At 35.1% G+C, this 24,164-nt stretch overlaps 1 protein-coding gene across 1 annotated transcript; it reads left to right on the plus strand.

Moving 5' to 3' along the window:
• Positions 1–2,416: 2,416 nt before the first annotated feature.
• Positions 2,417–23,827, plus strand: LOC104898822 (THO complex subunit 1). The gene is made up of 21 exons (XM_010685927.4): positions 2,417–2,654; positions 2,838–2,921; positions 4,650–4,724; positions 5,159–5,252; positions 5,914–6,059; positions 6,184–6,255; positions 10,512–10,584; positions 10,657–10,722; positions 10,802–10,848; positions 13,770–13,841; positions 13,961–14,086; positions 14,235–14,300; positions 15,930–15,971; positions 19,046–19,162; positions 19,435–19,511; positions 20,906–20,972; positions 21,105–21,176; positions 21,304–21,354; positions 22,562–22,621; positions 22,700–22,849; positions 23,206–23,827. Exons 1-21 carry the CDS (start codon positions 2,652–2,654, stop codon positions 23,467–23,469), a joined length of 1,824 nt encoding a protein of 607 aa, XP_010684229.1. The 5' UTR covers positions 2,417–2,651; the 3' UTR covers positions 23,470–23,827.
• Positions 23,828–24,164: the final 337 nt, after the last annotated feature.

Raw genomic sequence — 24,164 nt, forward strand, 5'->3', positions numbered from 1 at the left:
CAATTTGTTCATATATGTGATTGCTGGAATTTATTTTACATGTTATATGCCTGTGTGCAGCATGTGATCTAGAAGTGATTATGTTATCAGATTATAATGTTTGTATGGAATTATTGATGCAAGCATGTATGTTAGTTTATTTGTTAATTCATATAAGAATTAGTATATGTTAAGTGAATCATGTAATGCATGTATTCATTAAGTATCATTTTATTATCTTATGAGGGCTGTGGACCTTATTTGGTAAGTTACAAGTTATATACCTATATAAAGGTAAAGTTTATTGTTGGCTAGGTTCAACAAGTAAGTTAGTAAAGAACAAAAAGGAATTAAGTAGTCTTGGATTGTAAGTTGTGACCACTTGTTAATCCAAAGATAAAAAGAAGTTCTGTTATGAATGTTTGATTATAAATTATGTGTTACTTGTCTGTAAGTGTCAACACAAGTAATAACATGTAAATAACGTAAAGTTTAACGAGAATAAGTTATAGGCTTTAGACTGGTGCATGTCTAGAGTTGGACACTAAGGGTTGGAGTACATGGTGGTAGCCCATGGCTTTTCTAGGAATGGATTGATCACCATCCCTCTTTCAGTTCAAAGGTTCCTCGATATCACAGGTCATTTATGGAATACGTGGTAGCTCCCGTATTTCATATTATTAGATAAGTCAACTCGTCCAATAACTATTCCATTTAAAGGAAGAAATAAGGTTTAGAGTCTAGTTCAGTAAAAGTTGTCTGCAAATTATTATATGCTTATATTATTATTTATCCTTGCATGTTATTTCTGTAGTATCATGTTTAGGATTATTTATGTCTGATATGTAGTACTCAGCTTTGTTGATTACGTGCTTGTTTGTGTGTGTGATCATGGCTTTGCCTATTGATCCTGTGATGATCCTTCTGGTGAGCAGAGTCGATATTGCATTGACATTACAGGTTCGCAGATGTGCATCGCATTGGGAATCTGGAATGGGTGGATAATATATAATTTATATACTTAGCTTAGTTTAAGTTCTGTTTTCGTAGGAACATCTTTATTTCAGTTTGTGGTTTATTAAGTTGGTGTGTTTAAGTTTCAAACACTTGTCATTTATTTAGTAAGTTTTAATAAAGTTGGTTTTTAGTAAATTGTTTTCCGCTGCAAAATTCTGAATAAGCCGATACGTTATCACACGGGCGATAATGTCTGGGTAATTCTCTAAATTTTATATTATAAAGTTATTTCTGAAAAGAGAGAATTATCGGGGTTTTACACTCTTGTTATAATCACTTGACATAGTTTGGAGTATTAAATTGAGTAAAATTAAAATTTAGTTTGGAGTATTAAAGTAGTGAGCTTGACATAGTTGAAAATTATCAAGAAATTAAACTATATGTCATAAATTCAAGTACTACTGAAAATTTATCATGATAAAATTTGTATGTGAATTGGAGTAATATCACGAATGGGGTAATATGTGAATTTGGTTCGGGTATAATTAAAAATCAATTTGAAACAATTTTGGTTTAAATTGGTTTGGTTTCAGTTCAGTTCAGTTTTAGTTTCAGTTTGAATCAATTCAGTCAATTCGGTTACATGTACTTACGAGCTTTTTTCAACAACTTTTCTACTCTAAAAAAAAACACACGATTTAAAATTAAAGAACGTGTAAATTTATATTTATAAAGGAATAAAGGTTATAATGAAAAGAATATATAGGAAATGAACATCTACACTGAAGATAAAAGAACATATACCTGTTAAATTTAAATTTGCAAAATTTAAGGAAGCAAATAACAATAAATTTTTAAAATTAAAAACTCGAAAAATGATAAAGCGACGTAGTTTAGAAAAGGTGCACCATGCTCTACATGCACTTGGGTGCATGTACTTATTTGAGTTAATTCAGTTCAGTTTAATTCAATTGATCGATCAACTTTTCAGTTTTTCACAGTTATTTTTAGTTACAGTTTGTTTGAGTTTAGTTGCAGTTCAATTTTAATTTTTTATTTACACTTTATTTCAATTTCAATTTATCATTTTTTCAATTAATTTAAGTTACAATTACTCCAAATTCAATTTAATTCCGTTCAAATTTCAATTGTTTCAGTTCAGCCAACTAGTTTTTATATGCACGCGATGCGTGCGAACATACGTACAAAATTATTTTTTTAGGAGATGAAAAAAATTAAATTAATTATTACTTATTTCTAATAAATTAGGAATATTTGAATTCTTGATGGTTTTCTTTTTGTAATATTTTTTATTTTTTAAATTAATTAGGTAGTTTTCTTTTTTATTTTTTCATTAAAGGAAATAGTTATAATAGAGATGTTATGAGGGTAAAATGAGATTTCTAATATTTTGGTGTCTTACCCCTCTTCCCATATCGAACAGAGATTTCATTAACCAAACTAAGAGCTTAGCAAAACGGTCTTCTGGACTTGAATGCCCTCAACTTACTTGCTGCCCTCAAAGGTGAATGCAAAGCTTCAATTTCTTTTTCCGCAAATTTCAATACCAAGATCCTTCCCTGTCTTCGAGAGTTCTCATCTTCCAAATTCTAGACTTGAAAAAGCCTTCTTTCAGCAATTTTTTATAATTTTAGCTTTCTGAATTTGAAGCCTATCTTTGATTTTGCAAACGTGAAAAGGCGTTATCTTTAATTATGGTACGCAACTCTTCTTCTTTTTTTGCTTAAATTTCGAGTTTTTCCGGCTTCATTCAATTGTAGCCAGCCATTATAACTCAAGTTCTAAAAGATTATATAACTTTGCGTTTTGAACTTCTGGGTTTCCATGGTTTCCAATATTAATTACTGACAATTTATTTCTCTGGGTTTGATTTTCCTCAGGAAATCTTTAGGAAAGCTTTGTCAAATTCGGAGCCGCCCGAAAAGTTTGCTCTTCAAACTGTTCAGGAGGCCATTAAACCCCAGGTGACTAATTTCCCAAAATATTTAATTGTATTATTCTCTTCGTTCTTTGAAGAACTACTTGGTTACTGTAGTTCTCTTAAGAATGTATCGAAATGGAAAGTGGGTAGTTCTTTATAGAACTGAGGGAGTACTTGATAATGGAATAATTATCACTGTGGTTGTTTTTCTTATAAATATTGATAGATGGTTGGCTTCCTTTCTGATGAATTAATTCTTAGTGACTTTGAACTTAATTCCAATTGCTTCATGTTCTATTTAATCTGCAATGATATAATGTTATCCATTAAGCTACTTTAGAATATTAGTTTCGATATTAATGCAGCATTTACATAAAAGGTGCCCGTTGTCAAGAATTAATCGACAGATATCCGAGTATAGTATTAGTTTATGTCCTATGATTAAATTTCCCAAAATTAAGTGATTGGGAGAGGATTGAAACAATCTTACTCGTGTGGACCCGGTTCACGTTAACATTAGTGTGCACCAGTCAAAACAACTTATCATTACGGAACAATCCACTATATCATGCGAAAACCCACTATATCATTCAGACCCACACTATATCATACAGAAACTCACATTATCATTTAGACACACACTATATTATATAGAAACTCATTATATCATTCAGATACACTATATCATGTAGAAACTCACTATATCATTCAAACACACACTATATCAAGCAGAAGCTCACTATATCATTCAGACACTCACTATATCATGCAAAAACTAAATCATGCCATATGTTATAACACGTGTCATTATATATATTAGATCTTCTTGTATGTTAAAACATTTTAATTAATTCCTCTATTATATTGCATATAATTTTACATTATGTTTTCTGTTAATATAATATACTATAGTTTATATAAGTTCACTATATCTCTGTAGAACACACTATATGAAGTTAATATCTTACCAATCCGGTGCACACTAAGTTAGTGTGCACCTGGTCCATTTGAGTTTTTTTAGGATTTAAATGGAGCAACTACTGTATATGGCATTTTTATAGAATCTTGTCATGTCCATAATTATGAGGAATTTGGACAATGTGGCAACTAATCTTGGACAGATGAAGTATTCAAGATTGTTAAGGGGTAGCATCAAAGTTTAAGGATGTCACATTTTGTCATTTTGATATTGATCTCCTTCTAGGCTCTAGCAATGTCAACCTGAATCTGACAACCCAAACATAGACTCGATCCAGACCCGAAAGGCCGAAACCAGACATATATTGACCCAATTTTTACCCGAGCTGAAATAACCTGAATTTTTGACCCAACTGAACTCAATCCAATTCTCGCCTGAGCTGAAATAGCCCGAAGTTTTGACCCTGACACCCGAACCAAACCGAATGACCGAAGAAATGAATTAAATTGAAACCCGAATGGACTCGAACTGAACGGAAATTGACCCAAAAATTGAACAGACCGCATTGACCCAAATGGAAATGACCCAAACCTCTGAACTATATACCATTTAGTTGCTAATGTAACTTTTGGATTGTGGTTGTAATTTCTCTTTAATTAACGATTTCTGCATCGAGTAATTTGCTCTAATTCATATTTATCAATGTTTACACCCGACTCAAAACATTGGTAATCTGCTATCTTTCTAACCTATCAGTGTTTGCTAAACTGCTTTTTGCTAACTATTACTGGCCATTTCTTCTTATGATATCTATGAAGTTTGGCTCATTTCAGTTAAAATTGTGTTTTACAGAGACAAACAAAATTAGTCCTGGATGAGAATCAGCTGTTAGAAAACATTCTACGGACATTACTCCAAGAGTTAGTGGTATGAATGCATTCAGATTTTCATTTGTAATTTTGTTAGCTCATTACATGCTTCTTATGACCGCATATTCTATATTTTTTTTTTCTTTATTCGTCAATCAATTTGACATTAGCGCTTTTCTAAATAGTTGCAAAGCTGACTAGGCCATAAATCATACAGTAGTTGAAAGATAAGTTTTTCATTTAGATGGAATGTGCAGCTAAACTTTCCGTTAAGTGTCTATAGCTCTATATAGATGATTCGTTCTTCTTCTTGGTTCTTCCCCTGTTACTTTGTCAACTGCTGGTATTTAAATCTTCCATGGGTCGAGAGTGGATTTACTTGTTCCAAAAGGAACACAAACACGTGTCTAGATGATATTTAGGCTGTATTTCACTCTTATTCATTTTTAAGTGTTACAGAAGTTTGACTTGTATGCTTGTGTCCTGATGCAGTCATGTGCAGTACAGTCTGGGGAGCCAATCATGCATTATGGCCAATCCATTGCTGATGGAGATGATTCACAGGGTCAAATTTCTCGCCTTCTGGGTATGTCCACTCTTTTTCCTGGAGATTAGGGTTTCAATTAGTTGGAAGACTGTTTATGGCTGGCCTGTGCATAATCATTATGTGCCGACAATCTTGTAGATTTGTTAATTGTTGACAGGCATTGGCTTTTAATACTTGTTATCTTTGGCAAATTTGCAACAATAATGCATTGTGCCGCGTGATTTTGTCCATAGTGAAAATGAGAAATTTGATTTGGCATTTTGTGATTTGTATCCTGGAATCTTGGAAGCTTTATTGAATTACTTTCCCCATGTCAATATAAAAGTTCGGTTTTGGATATCATGCTTATGGAGAAACAATGCTTATCAAGTATTAATGCTCTTCAATTTCTCTGAGCAATGTGTATGAGGCTTTAGAAAAGTGTTATCTATGAATTTAAATGACACGGGAAATGGCTTATCGGTGCTTGTATTCCAAGAGGATGCAAAAAAACCAACTTAAGCACAATTTGCCCATTTTTAAAGGAAAGGATCATATAAATTTAGACTACTGCAGAGCAAATGGGAACGTATAGAAGGAGGTATGGGTGAGTATCACGTTTTTGTTTTTACTAAATGGTTTGTTTTCTCCGCCACCCAAGTAGTGCTTCTTAATTTAGCTCTCATCACTTACTTTGTGTTTCTTATTCGTTTCAAAATAGATATTGTATTGTATCTATGCGAGAAGGAACATGTGGAGGGTGGTATGATATTTCAACTGTTGGAAGATTTGACAGAAATGTCAACCATGAAGAATTGCAAAGATATTTTTGCTTACATCGAGAGCAAGCAAGACATACTTGGAAAGGTAATATTTTAGACGCACTCACATTTGTGATTCACGTTGTGGGTTATTTCTTCTCTTTGAAATTGTAATAATACTTGCATCACTGCTTATTTTGTTTTGATAAATTTTTTGGTTGCTTGATCAGCAAGAATTGTTTGCTCGTGGCAAACTTGTAATGCTGAGGACATGTAATCAACTGCTTCGTCGTTTGTCAAAGGTTCTGAACTCTGATCCTTGTGGTTCTACATTGTTTTAATGTTTGCACAACTCTTAAGTCTTTGGATCTTTCTTTCTCTTTGTAGTATGTGATTGTTGAGGTGCAAAAAGGGCTCTGGCTGTTTTCTAAGTTGTATGATTGATGAACGGTCTCTGACCTTAGCTTTTTCAAACATGCAAAATAACTTCATTTCCTTGATTATTTGGATGTTTGTGAGGGGCAGGGAGAGGAGCATTATACGACCATATTGTAACTGCACATAACTCTAGTAGCTTGTAATTCTGTTTCAGTAACAAAACCTGGATTAGATTCGATCCTATAGAAATAAATATAAGACGAGAACTACCGAGTACGTCACGGAATGAGATTAGCGAACATCAAAAATGAATTACGAAACACCAATTGAGCAAATTGCAATTCTTCTCCATGTCTCTGTTACATTTTTGCTTGTTTTGATGTGTGCTTGTTCCATCTAGAAGGGGACAGTGGTGGCTTTTCTGTTTGCTGGAGACCCTTCTATCATAGTTTGTGTTTACCATAAATGATTTGCAAATTACACTTTAGCATACATGCCGCTGCACCTATTGCTTTATCACACAAGAACATGTTTCTGAGCATCAGCTTCAAGTTGGATGTTGATTTAGGGATAATGTTGTCCTAAATTCATCAGTTTGCCAGGCATATGAGACAAGCGCTTGGAATGCGAATTCTGTCCAAAGTCTGGAGTTGTCTATGTCTCCAGTAGCCTGATTCTATGCTCTGCAGTTTGTACTATAAGCATCTAAAGTTGTCGAGTAATGCTAACCTCCAATTGACGTGTTTTATCAAAGAGGGAAGGCAGGCATAAGTGTCTATGATGAATTTTGTATGCATTAGTGAGCTATATTGAGGGAATACGGTGAGAACATGATAGGAGTTGGTCAGATAATGATACAATAGTGTCGCTGCAATCCGGAAGAAAAGAAAAATAAGTGCAAATCTTGTGTATATGAATGATGTTAAGGAGACTATCTTAGTTTTAGAAAGCGCGTCTAACCACAAGCACAATGAGGCTCTAGCCTCATCTCTTCAAGCACACCTAGATGCAGTGAGGACAATGAATTGCATTTCAGCTTTGTGAGGGACAAATCAGACAATTGCTAGACGCATCCCCTCTATATTTTTCCCTGTTCTTTGTTTGATTCGTCTCTTTCTCCTCATTTCACTTTTGCTTAAAAAAACCCCATCGTATAACATGACAAAAAACAGAGAAGATTTATGCAAAAAATGAAGTGAAAATAATCTACAAGATATATTGCGCAGAATGTGCCTCATGTGCATAGTGCGAGCTCCTTTGCCTCGCGCGTCTGAGCGTGCTTTACGAACATAAGTAATACTTCTCTCATTTTAGTTGGTCCAGTTCTTTTGCTACAAAGGTCAAATTTTGTTATATATTATTGTTTTATTAACTGTTACTCCCTCAGTACGTAAATAGAGTTTCCATTTTTCCATTTATGTCAGTCTCAAATGGATTTCCCATTTCCTTATATGGTATGGGTCTGCCAATTAAAATATTATTTAGCTTTCACTTTTTATTATATTACCCAGTTCCCCATAAACAAGATGACTTTGTAAACCGGCCCACATTCCCTCTCCTCAATAAACGATTCATGATTATTGTACGAATTTCAATTTTTAATTCTGATTTAACACAACTAAGGTCCCACTTTTGATTTCTCCTTATTACTTTACCCAATAGAAAGGGGAACTATATTTAGGGACGAAGGGAGTACATATTAAAAACATTATTATGTGGGATCTTTTAAAATTTGTTTCGACGCGTCTTTTTCAAAGTATAACTAACTTTTTTATAATTACTTTAGGGTGTAATTGAAGATACTGATGGCAAGAATGTGCATAGGAGACCGTAAAAAAGCAAATAAAACAACTGAATAACGAGGAGGCATTAATAAATTGGCATATCCAATTTTTTGGATGATGTGCTCATGCAAATGGGTGTACTTAAATCCAAATATATTGGTTTTGTTGTGCATGCTGATTTTGAATATGCTTATGATCATGTTTCTTGGGATTTTTTTTAATGTCAATAAGTCAATTATATGAGGTTTTTTTACTTTTTGCGAATGGAGGGAGTGGGTTCATTTTTTATATCCACAAATTGTTTTTTAGTGTTAGTTTATGACAGCCAGCAGGTTTTCTTTTAGCTCTTGTGAGTTGCACCAAGGCAATCCCTTTGTCCATTTCGCTTCACTCTTGTGATGGCATCTTTGAGTAAATGGTGACTGAAGCCATTGAGGCTGGATTTCTGGATGGCATATGCAACTGAAAGAATGCTTCTCGACAGCTCCACATCTCTCATCTCTTTGCTGATGACACACTGGTACTGTGCAAACATGAGGAAAATAACTCCGGCTATGTAAGATGTGCTCCTTTTAGTTTTGAAGTAACTTGAGGGTCTAATGATCAATTCACAACAGAATGTAATAGTTTCAGTTGCTGATATTCAAACTTGGAGTCTTTAGCTGATTTATTTGGGTTTCTATCCAAGTGCTCTTTTCAAGTTCATTGCTGTTTGGGACCTTATCGCTGAGAAATGTTAAAGAAACTTGCAGCTTGGAATCAGAGCTTTTGTCAAAGAGTTCATAGACTAAACGTTTATGAGAAGCACCCGTTCCGCAATGCTTATTCACTCGATTTATGTTCCCTACCTCAGCCATTGTGGCTTCTAAGCTAGATTGAATTGATTTGAACTTCCTGTGGGCTTACAATATTCTTTTTGAGTTATCATTGGGCGAAGTGGGAATATGTGTGTCACCTCAAGGAGGTATGAAGTCTTGGGATTAGGCTCATTTGTATGATGAATGAAGCTCTTAAGCAGAATTGGCTTTGCAGATTTCAGAATGAAGACGTTGTAGAAGAACATCATCAAGCTCAAATACACTGGTCAGCAAGATCTCTTCTTCTGCTGGCCCTTATAGTTCATATGCAAATCAATTGTTGGAGGGTTGCATATTATTGGAGTCCTTGAGTCAATTTCAAGATAGAGAAATGAGAATGCTTGGAAAATCAAGGGTTCTGTTTTGGCATAACATTTGGTGGGATAAACCCTCGAAAAGCTGAATTTCCAAAATTATTTACATTTCAGATTTGCTTCACTTAAGGATGTTACTTTAAGAAGTCTTAGTTCGAAATGGTAAGCACAACTGCTGGAACGTTAATGTCTTTCGACTTTCTAATGATTGGAAAGAAAATATGCTCTCGAGGCTTTTGGAACATTTTTTTGTTGTGGAGGTTGATTGGGAGGGGAATCACAAGTTGTTTTGGTGGCCTGACAAGAGGGGCTCTTTTTCTGTTTTTGCAATATCCTTGAATATATTTGTCACTGGTGTTCCCTTGTAATGATTTTTGGAAGCCGAAAAGTCCGTCTAAAGCTTGTTTTTCTTAGGAGGCGGCATGTTAATTGTCATTTACCCTTTTATTTCTGGGTTCATTGTGGGCACGTATCGTTGGCTTTTATTGGGATGAGTTGGGTGTAGCCTTCTTCTCTGGAAGATGTTTGTAAATCTTATTGAAGTGTGGAAGGTGGTTCAGTCAGCAATCTGGAGGTGCACTTGTAAAGAATATCTACAGGTTTTTGGGGGATAGAACTTCCATGCGGAAGGTATCAAGTTCCTTTATTGTTTAGGATTTTTGTATAGCTAGAGTCAAGTATTATGTTCCGAATGATACTTGCCTTTTCTTGATTTTGTAGATCAAATTCTTCATGATAGCTCGAGAGCATGAGTTTATTTATAAGTAGCCATCATTTCGTACTTGAGTAAAACCCCCTGTCGTGTTTCTAATATGTATCTTCATTACTTACGAAAATGAAACTGAAGTATAATATTTATTGCTTTTGAAGGAACTGAGCATCTTTCACTTGCAACTGTGATTAGAGTTTGTTGAAAGTCAAGCTGCTTTTTCTCATTAATTTTTGTAGAGGAATTGATAAACTTTAAGTACCTAGATATTGAATTTGCATTACCACTGTAAGAAGGCTTGAATTTTTGTAGAGGCACCAATTAAAGGATCTTTCTTCCGAACTTGTTTGGAGGCTGCCTGGTGATAAAACTCTATTTTGCTGAGCAATGGAGCTTAAATTAACATGTTTCTGTCGATCTGAATGAAGTTTGAAGTAGGTTGTTGTATCAAGGATGAAAAGTGACTTCGTACAATTAAATGTGATTGCTAAACTATTGGAGGATAAATCATTGCAGGCAAATGATGTGGTTTTTTGTGGACGGATTCTTATGTTTCTGGCACATTTCTTCCCACTGTCTGAGCGATCAGGTTTGTGCTTGTTGTATGTTATGTTTCCCTTGACATCGTGGATTCGTGTAACTCTCTTTCTGATGTATACAGCTGTGAATATTAAGGGAGTTTTTAATACATCCAATGAAACAAAGTATGAGAAAGAAGCCCCTAAAGGTATTGCCACACTGAAAAGCATTGGATCTTTTTATATGTGCACAAATGCTGATGGCTTTTTTTTCTTTATTTCTCTTAGGCATTTCTATCGATTTCAACTTCTACAAGACATTCTGGAGTTTACAGGTGAATAAAATATGATTTATAGTTTTCTTAAGTGGCAATGTATTATAGTTGTTGGCTGAGAAATTCTTTGCCCACCATGTGAGAGTTTGTTTCTTCTTGATACAGGTCCTATTTGGTCCTTTAGTTGAACTAGTATCTTCAACATTGTATCAAAGCTGGCAGCAAAATATGGAGACAAGTATAATTTGTATGGAATACTATAAAGCTGGTGGCTAAAGTCACCAAGTCTATAACTATGAAGTATGAACCTGAACCCTCTAACCTGTACAAAAGAAAACGTCTAGAAGATAAGAACTGACTATGAAGAATTGGATTCCAGCATGAGCCTATAATGAACTGGTTAAAGGAAGGGATAATATGTATGGCATTTTAAGTCTTGAAGAATATATTAAGAAAGGCTGATCGTTAGTTAGAGGACAGAGAGGGAAAAGAGAACCACATTGTCTACTAATAGAGAAGATCAAGGAGAGTATCATGGGGAGAATTCTTGGCTGTTATTCCATATTTCAGTTGTTTCATTTTGGGAGAGAATCAAGTCTCTTGAATGCTTCTACGTTGAATTTCAGTTGGGTGCCACCTTACTGATCCGAAATCATCCCCTCCTCTTAATCATCATTTCACTGATTATTACATTTTTTATGAGGAAGTTTGATTGGATAGCATTAATGCCAAGTTGAACTATAAGATTTTCTAGGCTTGATATGCTTTTTGGTGATAATTCTCAATTTAGGAGTTATCTTTGACTGTCTGCATTTTTAATCAGCCTCATTGTATTTTTTGAGGATTTCTTCCTAGGTTGAGCTTTGAAAAGATTAAAGTGGTTTCTATTTGTGTTTTGGGAAGACCGTAAGAGGTTTATTTTCTATTCCTGAGTGAATTTCTTGCTGTTTGAATTAATTCTTGTAAAGTCCATATGTCAATGTTAACAAATAATTTGACATCAATATGCTGGTTTTGTTTTCCCTGGAGGTCAAAATGTACACAACTATCCAGCATTGCGTCTTTGCAGTCAAGACTACTGAGGATCTATCTCAAAGAACTCCATGGAGAAAGTGGTTTCGAAGAAGTTATGAGTTTATTATAATAAATGGGAGGGATAAAACATGTAATTAATTTCCAAAAGTTCTTGCGTCTTCTCAAGGGTCATCTCCTAGTTGATCTCTCTGTATATGATTCTTTCACATTTCGGCATTTCCTTAGCTGGGTATCTTAGTCCCTCTCGATTGCTCCTCCCAGTTGGTGATCGTTCAAATTTATTTCATTTTCTCTGATCATTGATTTTCTTCTATATGGTAAGGTTTCATATCTGATAAAGTGTCCTCATCTTCATCACCATGAACTTATGCATTTTCTACCCTTGCCAATAGTCCCATAAAGATGAAGCTGCCACAGTGTTCCCCTGGTTTATAACTAAAACCTTCTTGTCACACGAAAGTTCTTTTGAAGTGCTCCTCTGTATCAACCATGTTTTTGTTTTCCTAGTACATTGGATGTTCATTCCCCTATATTGTCTTTTCCAGAACTTGATGCAAGTAGCCATCACTAAAGTTGTCTTATAAAAGTGCTGTATCATAGTTTTACTCAGTTTGAATTGTCCATTGAAGTTGTAGTGTCGTATTGGTACCTTTGTTTCCACAAAACTGATATCTTATATATTATTATCATGTAGCATGGTATATTACCTCAGATCATCTTGTGAGCTTAGCCTTGACAAGGTGATTCTGTAGAAAAAAAGAGCTCTTGACCCTTTTTATATAAACCTGGTATCATTTATTAGAGAATTGTATAAAAGGGACACCAAGGGTGTGTCGACCATGTACAAAAAGGAGGGTTAGAAGCATTAAACCCATGTTTGCAAGATATATGCCATATACCAGTCTTTCCAACCAGAAAAATTTACAAATCAAGTGCTCATGTCCTTTCATAGAGGTTCTAATACACTTTTAAGTTATCCTATACAAACATCTCTACTAACCCAAGTAGCTACCCTGTTGGCATGTATTACCTCCACTAAATCTCTAGTACTTGATAGTCAACATCTTCGAATTAAAAGCCTGGCAGATTTTCTTTTATTCATCTCGATAATGTTCTATCATTCCTATTATATATTTTTACCCTAAATTCATGTTGGTTCAAGGTGTCCTTCCTTATTTTCATAATGTTATAGGTTTACTGAACAACTTAGTAGTTATAGTTTTACACTTGAACACAACTTTGGACAACTTGGTTAACCGAAGTTATAGTACTTATATTCTGCTTCATTGTAATGGGCTAGTAGCCCTAGTCCAAGACTTCGAGTTTGATATGCCGTAAATGTAGGGCATGTTTCTTCTTTGAAGTGTTATAGTAGGAGTGTAGGACATATAGAAGTAGAGGTAACATTTTAGTTAGATGTAACCTTAGGAAGTTAAATTTTACTGTTAAATGCTGCAGCTTACTCATGAGGCTTCTTTTATGATTTCTATGGTAGCTAATAAGTGCCTTCATTGCTTGTTGTACCCCTATTGCCAGTACAGAAGATGTTGAAGAAGATAAATTGCCATCAAGCCACTTTTGCATCACACTTTCATTTGTTAGATTTAGTCAGTTGTGTGACTACTAGCCTATACATTTTTTATTGGACCTTTGGCCGTGGTTTATTTCCGAATGTGATACTAGTGAGTAGTGATTTATAGATAAGCTGAAAATGGTGTGTCAACCCAATCTACTTGCTTATCTCAGCTAAAATTGCCACTTAAAACTGATGCAATGCGATGGATTTGAAGTTCAGCCTTTTTCAAGTTTCTGAACTGTCTAAAATCTTTCAAGCTAAAGAACTGCTCACAATTTCATGGCATTACGCTGTATATGATGATTTTGATCATCTTCTATTTATATTTTTCTTCATCGTTCTAAGCACAAATTTTCAAATTGCTTTTCAGGAGTACTTCTGTAATCCTCCATCCCTGACTCTTAATCCTACCAAATGGCACAGATTTACATCAAGCTTAACGGTAGCACATATTTATTCAATTCTTCTTTATTTTATGATCAAGCAAATTAGTGTCTTGCTTACATGAATTTTTTTGATGCTGGAATGTCATTTTTGTATCTCTTGACTTGTCCTCATTAGGTTGTACTAAATACCTTTGAGGCTCAGCCCTTGAGTGATGAAGAAGGAAATGCTAATAATCTTGAAGAAGAAGGGGCAGCATTCACTATCAAATATCTTACTAGTAGTAAATTGATGGGCCTGGAGGTAATTTTCATTACCAAGTGCTACGATTTATTGAAATTTCTTAATTTCATAAAGATTGCAGCCTTGTTGAATTACTCATGAGTTATAAATTAATATTTTCTCCATCTCCTGTTGTGACTCACTGATTAATACTGTTTCTTTGCTGCAGCTGAAAGATCCTAGTTTCCGGCGTCATGTTCTTGTACAATGCTTGATATTATTTGACTATGTGAAGGTGGGTAGTAGGTACTTACTCTAGGCTATGCTTCAAAGCCATTCAACAAGGTGTATGCAATATCATATAAAGATCATTCAAACTATCATGCAGAAGGACTAGCTGTGTAGTTATGTCTTACCTTAGCTGTGTAGTTATGTCTTACCTTATGAAATTGGATGGGACTTTTCCTTCTTTCGTTTTCCTTTTCTCTTCTTGTGAGAGGTGATGGGTATTAGGGGAAGAGGGGAAGTCTTGATTTTCTTGTACAATTTATATGAACTCTACATAATTCTACGCATATTTTGTCTGAGAGCTGATCATCTACTGGGTAATGGCATGGGCTTGTAAATGCTAATTTGTTTCTGAAGGATTGGTCTATTGCTAGTTTCATTCTATCCCCCCTCCTAACATGTGTAAAGTGTATAAATACTTATCTTTCTGCACATCGTTGATCATTATATTGCTTTTATTACATATTGCTGTCTGAAACTAAGCTTCCTAGAATCTTGCTTTAGGTATCTTCTCTCTTAACATTTCTTTATGTGGAGGAGGCATTTCATCGTTGATTGCTTCTCTTATTATTTACTTTCCCTTTTGGACTCTATCTTATTGTGATCATTATTATTTATTTGATTGTGGTTTCTATTGACTTTGGCCTGTTTGGCAAATAGAGTTTAGAGCTTAGCTGTTACATTTTAGACTTTAGAGTTAGAGTTAGAGTTTAGAGTTTTACCTTTTTGTTTAGTAGATTTGACGGTAGATTTGACTAACTTTTAACATAAATATGTTTGGTAAAACTTAGTTGATTGCTAAAAGCTGATTACCCTTTCTATAAAAGGACATTTATGGACATATTAACTGATATGTTAGTATTATAATTATGGGCAAAAAAGTCATTCAAACATTCTCTTACCTAATCATATAAAGAAAAAGCTCCAAAAAGGAGCTTTTTGATTTTGAGAGTTTCACCCAAAACTCTCTCTTGAAACTCTCTTTACCAAAACTCTAAAAGTGTTCCAAAACTCTCTTTTTACCCCCAAAACATTAATTGCAAAAACACCCGCTCTATATCAATGCGATGTTTCTTTAAAAATCTGGGGATTATGACCTTTTACCCCTTTCTTCTTCATCTCTTTAGTTTCCTCGTCATCTTTTAAGAATGAGCTTTGAATGTGGAGGGCGTTTTAGAGTCTTCAGGGAAAAATAGGATATAAGGGCTTTCAAATGTGGAAAGAAATTCCAGTGGGTGTGAAAAACTTTTCTTTTAAGGCCTTTTGTTTTTGGCAAGAACCATATATGCATAAATGTTTTGTGGACAGCGTGAACATTGTGGGAAGCTTCATGTACTGTTTTGTAATTTTGTAAGGTTTGTGCATCCTTTGCGTTATCTTGATTTTCTTTCTTTTCCTGGTTTAAAAAGCATGAGCTAAAGAGCAAACTTGTATTATGCTATGTGGGTTTCAGTACACTGGCATTAAAATTCTATTGTAATGTCAGTTTCGATAACAACAAGTGCATTTCACCTTCATCCGTTTATGCCTTTATTTATGTCTTGAGTTTACCACTCTTTTTTGTGGAAATCTTTTTTACCAAGAAAAGAATGCTTTCCCTACTATTTACAATTTTCTTTCTCATGCTTTTCCATAGGCCCCTGGAAAGACTGACAAGGACCTGCCATCAGAAGCAATGGTTAGTATTTGTTAGATTTTGTAGCATCTTTTCCGTTCTTTTCTTTGACTCTAAGCAGTGACATCTGCTCATGTTGCTCTCATATGATGATAGTAGATTGGAGTATGAATATTTTCAGAGATAAATATGGGTGTTGGGTTTATATTAGTATATGAGATCGAACGTAAAGCAGTATAGGGTCAGTAGAAAGAGAAACGGACTTATCCTCAAGCTTGTTCTACTTTCGTGCTCTTGTATCCTTTTCGGTGGTATTTCCTTCCTCTGAGGTTCACTAGGGCGTGGCATTCAGTTACAGTTAGCACATGAAGGGATGGGGGAAGGTTTATTAATAGAATTGTTATCCCCAATATAAGAGATGGACAAAGACAAACCAAGTTTTGAAATTAGCTAAGCTGTGTGGAGGATTATTTTGAGTGAGGCATCTTTAACTAGACACTTGTTGCAACTTTCAGTTTGCCTGTCGAGAATACGTGTTTATCTTTATGTAGCATCTAGCTTGTTCATTTCCCATGTTGTGATTCATATAGCTCTTTCTTGGTGTGAATTGCAACAAGTGGGAAGCTAACCACTTCCAGCAGCCTATTGCAACAATTATAGCAATGAGATTTTAAAATGTTGAGCACCAAGAAACTGGCATAAAGTCTTTAACCAAAGTGGGGAGATCTAGGAACGAGGTTGGGATATTTTACTTTATCTGCCACCTGACTCTCAAATGGTTTATATGTTATGGGATCTTCAACAACTTTATATTCAAATAAATCAATAAACTCTCAATTGGATGATATGAGGAGCCTTTTTGAAAAGATCAGCTCTCAAACAGTCAAACCATCAAGTTAAGTCGTGCAATCTCTTCTCAGATCAAAGGTGTGCCCATATTAGCCATTGCCATGATGATTAACTGGACTGCTATCTCATTGTTGTGACATATCTTGTATTGTGCATGCTGCCATGTTGCTACCGAACCTATACTGAAACAAATACCATTATGTGGTCTAGTTCTGTTTGCTTTACCCCTTGCTTATCATTGAGGGAAGCTATTGTGTTCTGTAATCTTCTTTTTCAGCATAGGAGTGCATGGAATCTCTTATTTGGACTGAATATGCTGAAGGTCAAAGCATTAAAGAACTCCCAACTTGGTATTGCACGACAGTAATGAGTAACCTATGTCTGTACTCGTCTTATAACATGTGCCTTCCATATATGGATTATGGAAGGAATGCATTGGATAATATCATCACGGGTTTAAGTAATGGATTGTCCACATACAAAAGGGTGCTAGGGGTAAAAAGAAAAGCAAACATCGCCCTACATTGCCCAAAAGCCAAATGGATGTATGCATAGTGTTCTAGAAAAATCTAACAAGACTAATACTGCTGGGTCCAACCATACAAAAGCATGCTAAAACGAGAACTCAAACATGAAATAAAAAGGTTTTGCACTTGTAAAATCTCCAACTTTCTCTTAATTTGACATGTACCACTAAATTGCTATAGGAATCAACTGATTGTTTTAGCTATTGGCTTCTAAAATATTAAATTCTACTTCTATCATCATTTTCTCTTCAATTTGTATACATTACTCTACCTTTTCTCTCTCTCTCTCTCTCTCTCTCTCTCTCTCTCCATGAACTTCTAAAATATTGAATTCTACTTCTATCATCATTTTCTCTTCAATTTGTTCTACTCTTATGTTCAAATACCTGACTTATGTTCAAATAGCTGACTTATTTTCTACTATTCATAATCGTACAAATCCGTACTGTGAAAACAATATGGGATGGAGGCAGAAATTAGCTCACAAATACCCAGCAAATTGACAAATATTCCCAGAATTAGACAATTAGTAAAGATTAGATTACTGTGCTGTTAGAGGTGAAAGCCAAATTCAATTTTAGATAATTATATATATTGGCAGTTAAACATAGGTTTTTTTCATTAAAATGACATTCAATCTGCTCAATCCATTACATCTTTGTTAACCAAAGGAAGAGGCACTTCACAGCATCAATATTCACCCTTCCCCATCTTGTAGGAAGGGGAATTCTTCATATGCAGGGCGCTAGAAGCGTAAAACAATTCACCTGACCTACAAAAATATTAACAAACTCAAACTATAAATCTAAATAAACAAAAAAGACCTCATATCATCTCCACACGTACAAGAAACCTTAAATATAACTCTCCAAGAGTCCAAGTACTCATGGAGAACAGTTATGCTTGAAGATTTTCTTTATAGCTAGACAACATAGATAGTTTCAGACGATAACCCGTTGTGCTTTAATAGACTTCCTAGAAATTTGAGGGCATCAGTAAGTTATGTATCAGAGCCATACACTGATATGTGAAGTGAGAACACCAAGTTCTTCAGTATGTCAATGAACACTTTTAGGGATTTCCCTTATAAGCAGAAATAGGTAGCTTCCATTGCATCGACATGTCTGCAGGAGGGGATTCTATCTAGCAATCAATATGCTCTTGAGACTAGCTCTATCATTCATAACCCCTTCCTTCAAAGAACTTTAACATATAAGCCTCACAAAGCTTTATAGAAAAGGTACTATGGTGCTGACTATGTTGCTGGGAAATGCCGTCTGGGCCTCACATATCAGCTAAGATGTTTCGTTAAAAGTAACGATTTGGATCATATCATAAATTGGATCATGTGGACCTCGTTACTAATCCAAACTACAAAGTAGGATCCCAATTCCAAGGAGTAACTTATCTAGTACATCTTCTTGGTGCATGAAGGGGTTGTTTTTTACGCATGTACTTGAACTGAATCTTGTGATGTTCGAGCTCCTGTGCTTTTGGTTCGGATTTCAGTTTTCAAAGGTCGTAACGTGAGTATTAAAAGTTGACTGTTCACAGTGAGGAATGAGATTCAACTCTGACTCTTATTTACAAGGGACCTTCAAATTAGATTTCTTAGAATTGTAGCCTTGAAGGTGTAGTTTCTTTACTAAAATATATATTAGGGGTTCCCACTTGCCAGTTTGACGTTATCTTTGCATTGTAAAAAGTTTTGAGATGCTAGTACTAATGTGATATATATGATAACTCTTCTGCTGATTGTAGAAAGAAGAAATAAAGACCTCTGAGGAGCGTGTAAAGAAGCTTCTTGAAGTGACACCACCCAAAGGAAAAGAGTTTCTTAGCAGTATTGAGCATATATTAGAACGTGAAAAAAATTGGGTGAGCATATATTGTGTTCTCTCCTGACTTAGCTTATAGTATAATTTACTTTGTGTAACTGATGTTCTTCATGCAAGTAAGGAGGAGTTAGTGGTAAGCTCCCTACTTTAGTGACTTTGAGTTCAGAGGTTTAATTTCTGTTTCCCTCACTTACTGCCCTTCCCATTTCCTTCCCCAAATTGAATGCACTCTTGTTACAACGGAATTTCCATGTCTCCTATGTAACTATCTCCAGAACAAAGAATTTATTCATATATATATTTTGCATCCAGGTATGGTGGAAGCGTGATGGTTGCCCACCGTTTGAAAAACAACCCGTAGAGAAGAAGGTAGATGGTGTAAAAAAGCGGTAAGAAATTATCTTGTGTTTGATTAATTTAAAATGCCGTATCGGAGAGTGGTATATTTTGATCGATTATCCGTATGTGTCTAGACATTATGTACACTATTCCTTTGACAAGGGAAAGAGGAAGCATTTGCTTAAATATGATTGCTTTGAGTTTGATGTAAGTTTTTCTTTTTTGTGGTTTTTGTGGCCATGAGAGTACATCATTGCTGACTAATGATGTGAGCTTTTTCTACAGTACCATTATTAGTTTGTTGAGAAAATGATCGTGCATCTTGCAGTAGAAGATATTCTCATAAATTTAGAATGAGTAAAATGTGACTCATATTCTTGGTGGGCTGCCAATCCTCCTCTTTGTAGGGCCTCTGACGAACTAGGAGAGGAAAGCATTGATAATGCATCTATGAGCGTCTAGATTATCCTATCTTCATCTCTAAAATTGGGAAACGAATTAAGCTAATGTGTCGCATTCTTTCTTGTCAACGTGTCTCATCGATAACAAAGCCTTAGGGCTTGTTCTCTTCGATATAAAACAACTAAACAGAATTGAATTGAACTGATTGCAACTGAACTTGAACTGAATCGAATTGAATTAAATTATAACTAATAGAAATGAAATTGGAGTTGAACTGAACTGAACTGAACTGATTGCAACTGATCTGAACTGATTGCAGCTGAATTGAAAATAAGCCGAGGAGAACTGGCCCTTAGTCCCAAAATGATTTGAGGTCGGTTAACTTGAATCGTCATAGGAAATCGTCACCGTGACAAATGAAACAAGAAAAGAGCGGGGAGTTAAAAAGAATAAACAAGGAAGAGGGGAAAAGTGAAATTAGTAAAAGTAAAACAAGAAAAAGAATTTTAAAATAATAGCATAAAGGGTAAGAAAAGACGGAGTGAGAAAAAACAGCTTTGTTGGTGAAACAAATGAAAAGGTTATGAGAACCTTAAGAAAGAGAATATTTAAAGAATCGTCAACCTGTCTCATAAGAGAAACAATTTCCAGAGACTTGCACCATCAAGAGAGTAGAAAAGAATGGCAGATTGGAAATGAGATACAACTAAAAAAAAGAATGAGAAAAGCGGTTTTTGCACAAGCTTTCACATAGCTAATCTATCCCTTAACAAACATGTATGTAGTCATGGTAAGTAAAACTTACATGATCCATTCCAGATAATCTATTAGTAAGTGTTATCGCTTTCCAACTTTATCTGAGACTACTTTTAATTTTGATTATCTTTTTTCAGAACAAATTTGTGGTCCCAATGAAACAATTAAAGCTTCTTTATGTTTCAGTGCATAAATGTCTCGACCTGGCACCTGATGAGCTGGGCAACTCTTTGTTAGGTTTTTGTTCATATGCTAATCTCAATGGTTATTTTTCTCTGTCCTGCAGTCGGCCAAGGTGGAGATTAGGGAACAAAGAACTCTCTCAGCTGTGGAAATGGGCTGATCAGAATCCGGTCTGTTTGTTATGCATAGACCTACAATAATTTCACAGAGAGTCTGTTTTACAATGCTACTTTTTTGTTTTTTCTAGCTATTTATAATCTGCTTATATGCTATAACTAATCTGCATCCCTTTCTTTTCCTAGAATGCTCTCTCTGATCCAGAGCGAGTTCAGACTCCTGCTGTCACAGATTACTGGAAGCCAATGGCTGAAGATGTAACCTCTACATCTTTATAATTATTTCTTTATTCAAGAAATTTCCTTTTGTCATTTTCTTTCATTTATGAATTCTTAGCTCTTTTCAACCCTTGAGATGTGATGAATTTTGTTTTGGTGACAACAGATGGATCCATCTGCTGGTATAGAACCCGAATATCATCACAAAAACAACAAGGTATTATTCGCTTACTTTGTCATGATCATAGTTGAGAATAGAACCTGCATGTTTTTGTTTGCACCAACTCAGGGATATGATGCATATAAGTTTAGTGATCATAAGTTATTTGAATCTACAGTCCATCTGATTGGACTTTATTGCTTTCCGTTTGTTTCAGGATATGTATAGTCTGTCTCTTTAAATTTACGTCAAAATTCAAATATTTTCGTGAACTGGAAAAATTGATTCTAATCTGAAGAAGAAATACTCGAGGAAGAAAAGGGAAGAGATACATCAAAATTCAAATATTTAATGCCTTAGTTTTCTTGATATATTGTAATCTAATCATCGGCACTTATTACGACGACCCTAGGGTTCATTTCTAAGTTATGTAGCCTCTCTATACGTTGGAGCTTGCTTCAAGTTCTATTTGCCTTTGAATAAATTGATGAGTTTGAGTATTACTCCTGTTGTGGACCAGTTGGTGAAATCCTTTTGTTTTTCTTTTTTCTTTTTAAGTTTGTGTGGAAGTTACCATCTTTTGATATTAGCTTACTTCTTACACTGATTTCCCTGGTAGTACTTTCAGTAATATGAGTTCATATCCCCTCTATTTAACCAGAAAAATCAACACCAAAAACGTCAAGTGGTTAATCGTTTGAAATAAATTATTGAAAACCTTCACTTGGGCCTATTATTGTGCTAAATTAATATAGAGGGGAAGGATACACTAGGGAGTACAATGCGTTTCAGTTCTCAAGAAGCTTGGGAAGGAAGATAGAGAGTTAGTAAGGGAAAGAGAGTCAGTATTATAAAGAGGTGGAATTAGGAAGAGTAAATGCATGGAAAATATGTTAAAGACTTTCTAGTAGCTCTTGTGAGAGTTTCATGCCTGTTGAAAGCTTATGTAATTGTGCCATTGAATTAATCCAATTCTATTTTTCGGTCCTTAATCATCTGAATCAGCTGGGGAAATTCTTAACATATTGATCTTTTAGTGAAAGCCATGTAGGAGTATATTCGTTAATGTTAATGAGGCGTTGAATGATTGGTAAATATTTGGATAGGACGGGTCTATATGGTAAAAAGATTGTGAGAAGGTTTGCTAGGACTGGTTATTATCAATGTCATACTGACGGATCTATTTGGTAAAAAGTTTGTGATAAGGTTTGCTAGGACTGGTTCATTATCAATGTCGTACTGATTTGTTCGTTTGACTGTGCAGGTTTATTGCTGGAAGGGTCTCCGTTTTTCTGCTCGACAGGACTTGGAAGGCTTTTCAAGGGTATGATATATAATGATTATCTAGAGTTGTAAAACCATCTTGGCAAATGGAAAATGACTTTTTTTTTTCTATCCGTAGTTCACTGAATTTGGTATTGAAGGGGTTGTGCCCCTGGAACTCCTGCCTCATACAGTAAAGTCCAAATATCAGGGAAAGCCGAATGACAAGGCTAAACGTGCAAAGAAGGATGAAACCAAGGGTTCTGTACCTCCATCTGAAGATAATCAGGTATTTTAACCTGCCTTCTTTAAAATCTGAATCCCCCGATGCTCAGTGTTTCTCCTATGTTGGTTGGAATGTGTAATGTCCATATGCCTTGTACCTAAATTGTCAACGGAACAATTTATTGACCATATGACCACATATTGAAGTACAGATGTTTACGTTTGTTTCAAATGTGGGACAATTTGGAATTAGAACTGATGCGCCTACAGGCTTAATATCAGCATACGTAGTATCTTTCCAAACAGCATATGACATCTCCGATTTGATTTATATCTGGATGTTCTCTGAAGTATCAGTATATGTTTTTTTCTGATCATTGTATTTCTTTTAACTATTTCGTATATCTCCAAAACTATTAGAGGGAAACCTCAGTGAGTGAGATGGATGGTGAAGGAGGCCGAAACGATCTTGATGCCCCAGCAGCTGCAATGGATATGGATTCAACACCTATTACTGGAGAGAATTCTCTAGTTGGCACCCCGACACCCGATGAGCTTCAAAAGCAAAGTTCTGAATCCCCCGATGCACAAGAAGCTGGGGAACTTGAAACTGAAGCAGAAACTGAGCCAGGGTTGATTGATGGAGAGACAGATGCTGATCTTGATCTCGAGGCAGTAGGTTGAATTTGCTCTTCTAGATGCTACATCCTGTTGGGCTTTTTCAAACTGTAAAGACTTACTGTTGGCTGGAATTATGAACTGGAACTACATTAACTCTTCTCACATCCATATATCAGGTAGTTAGAATGAATTATCACATCCATTATTCAGGAATCTGTAGCTAGCTGAGTAGAACTTTCAATTTCATTTTTATTTTTTTATTTTTCTGTTTTGCTTTGCCTGCCTCAATGGCGTAGGTTTGACATTACGTTATGTTGAGAATTGAAAGTTGAATAGAAATGTATCTATATTCCAGACTTTAAGCCTTTTTTAAATTAATTAGGTAATTTTAAAAAGGTAATAATCAGTTTATTGAATATCATTTGCAGCAATTCAATGTTTCTAACCCATTAGCTATAATTTTAGAAAAAAAGAATAACCCCATTAATTTTTTCTTTTGATGTATGCGGAAACAAGAACTAAATACTAGAAAAGGAAGAGAAATTAGAAATGCATTGTTTAGCCATCCGATGAGCTTCAGATACTGAGTTCCTGTGTTCCTTACGTACAATGTACCATGTGAATATAGCTGCTAGGCGCTAGCTCTTTGATAGCATTGATTGTCCAGCATATATGAATATTTCTGGAGCTAGAACCCTGCAAAAAAGAAACTTAGACATCCGTTATGATAGTGAGATGAGAAATAGATCTTCTTTGCG

The sequence above is a fragment of the Beta vulgaris genome, chromosome 7 (genome assembly GCF_026745355.1).
Source record: "Beta vulgaris subsp. vulgaris cultivar EL10 chromosome 7, EL10.2, whole genome shotgun sequence".
In the NCBI taxonomy this organism is placed as follows: domain Eukaryota; kingdom Viridiplantae; phylum Streptophyta; class Magnoliopsida; order Caryophyllales; family Amaranthaceae; genus Beta; species Beta vulgaris.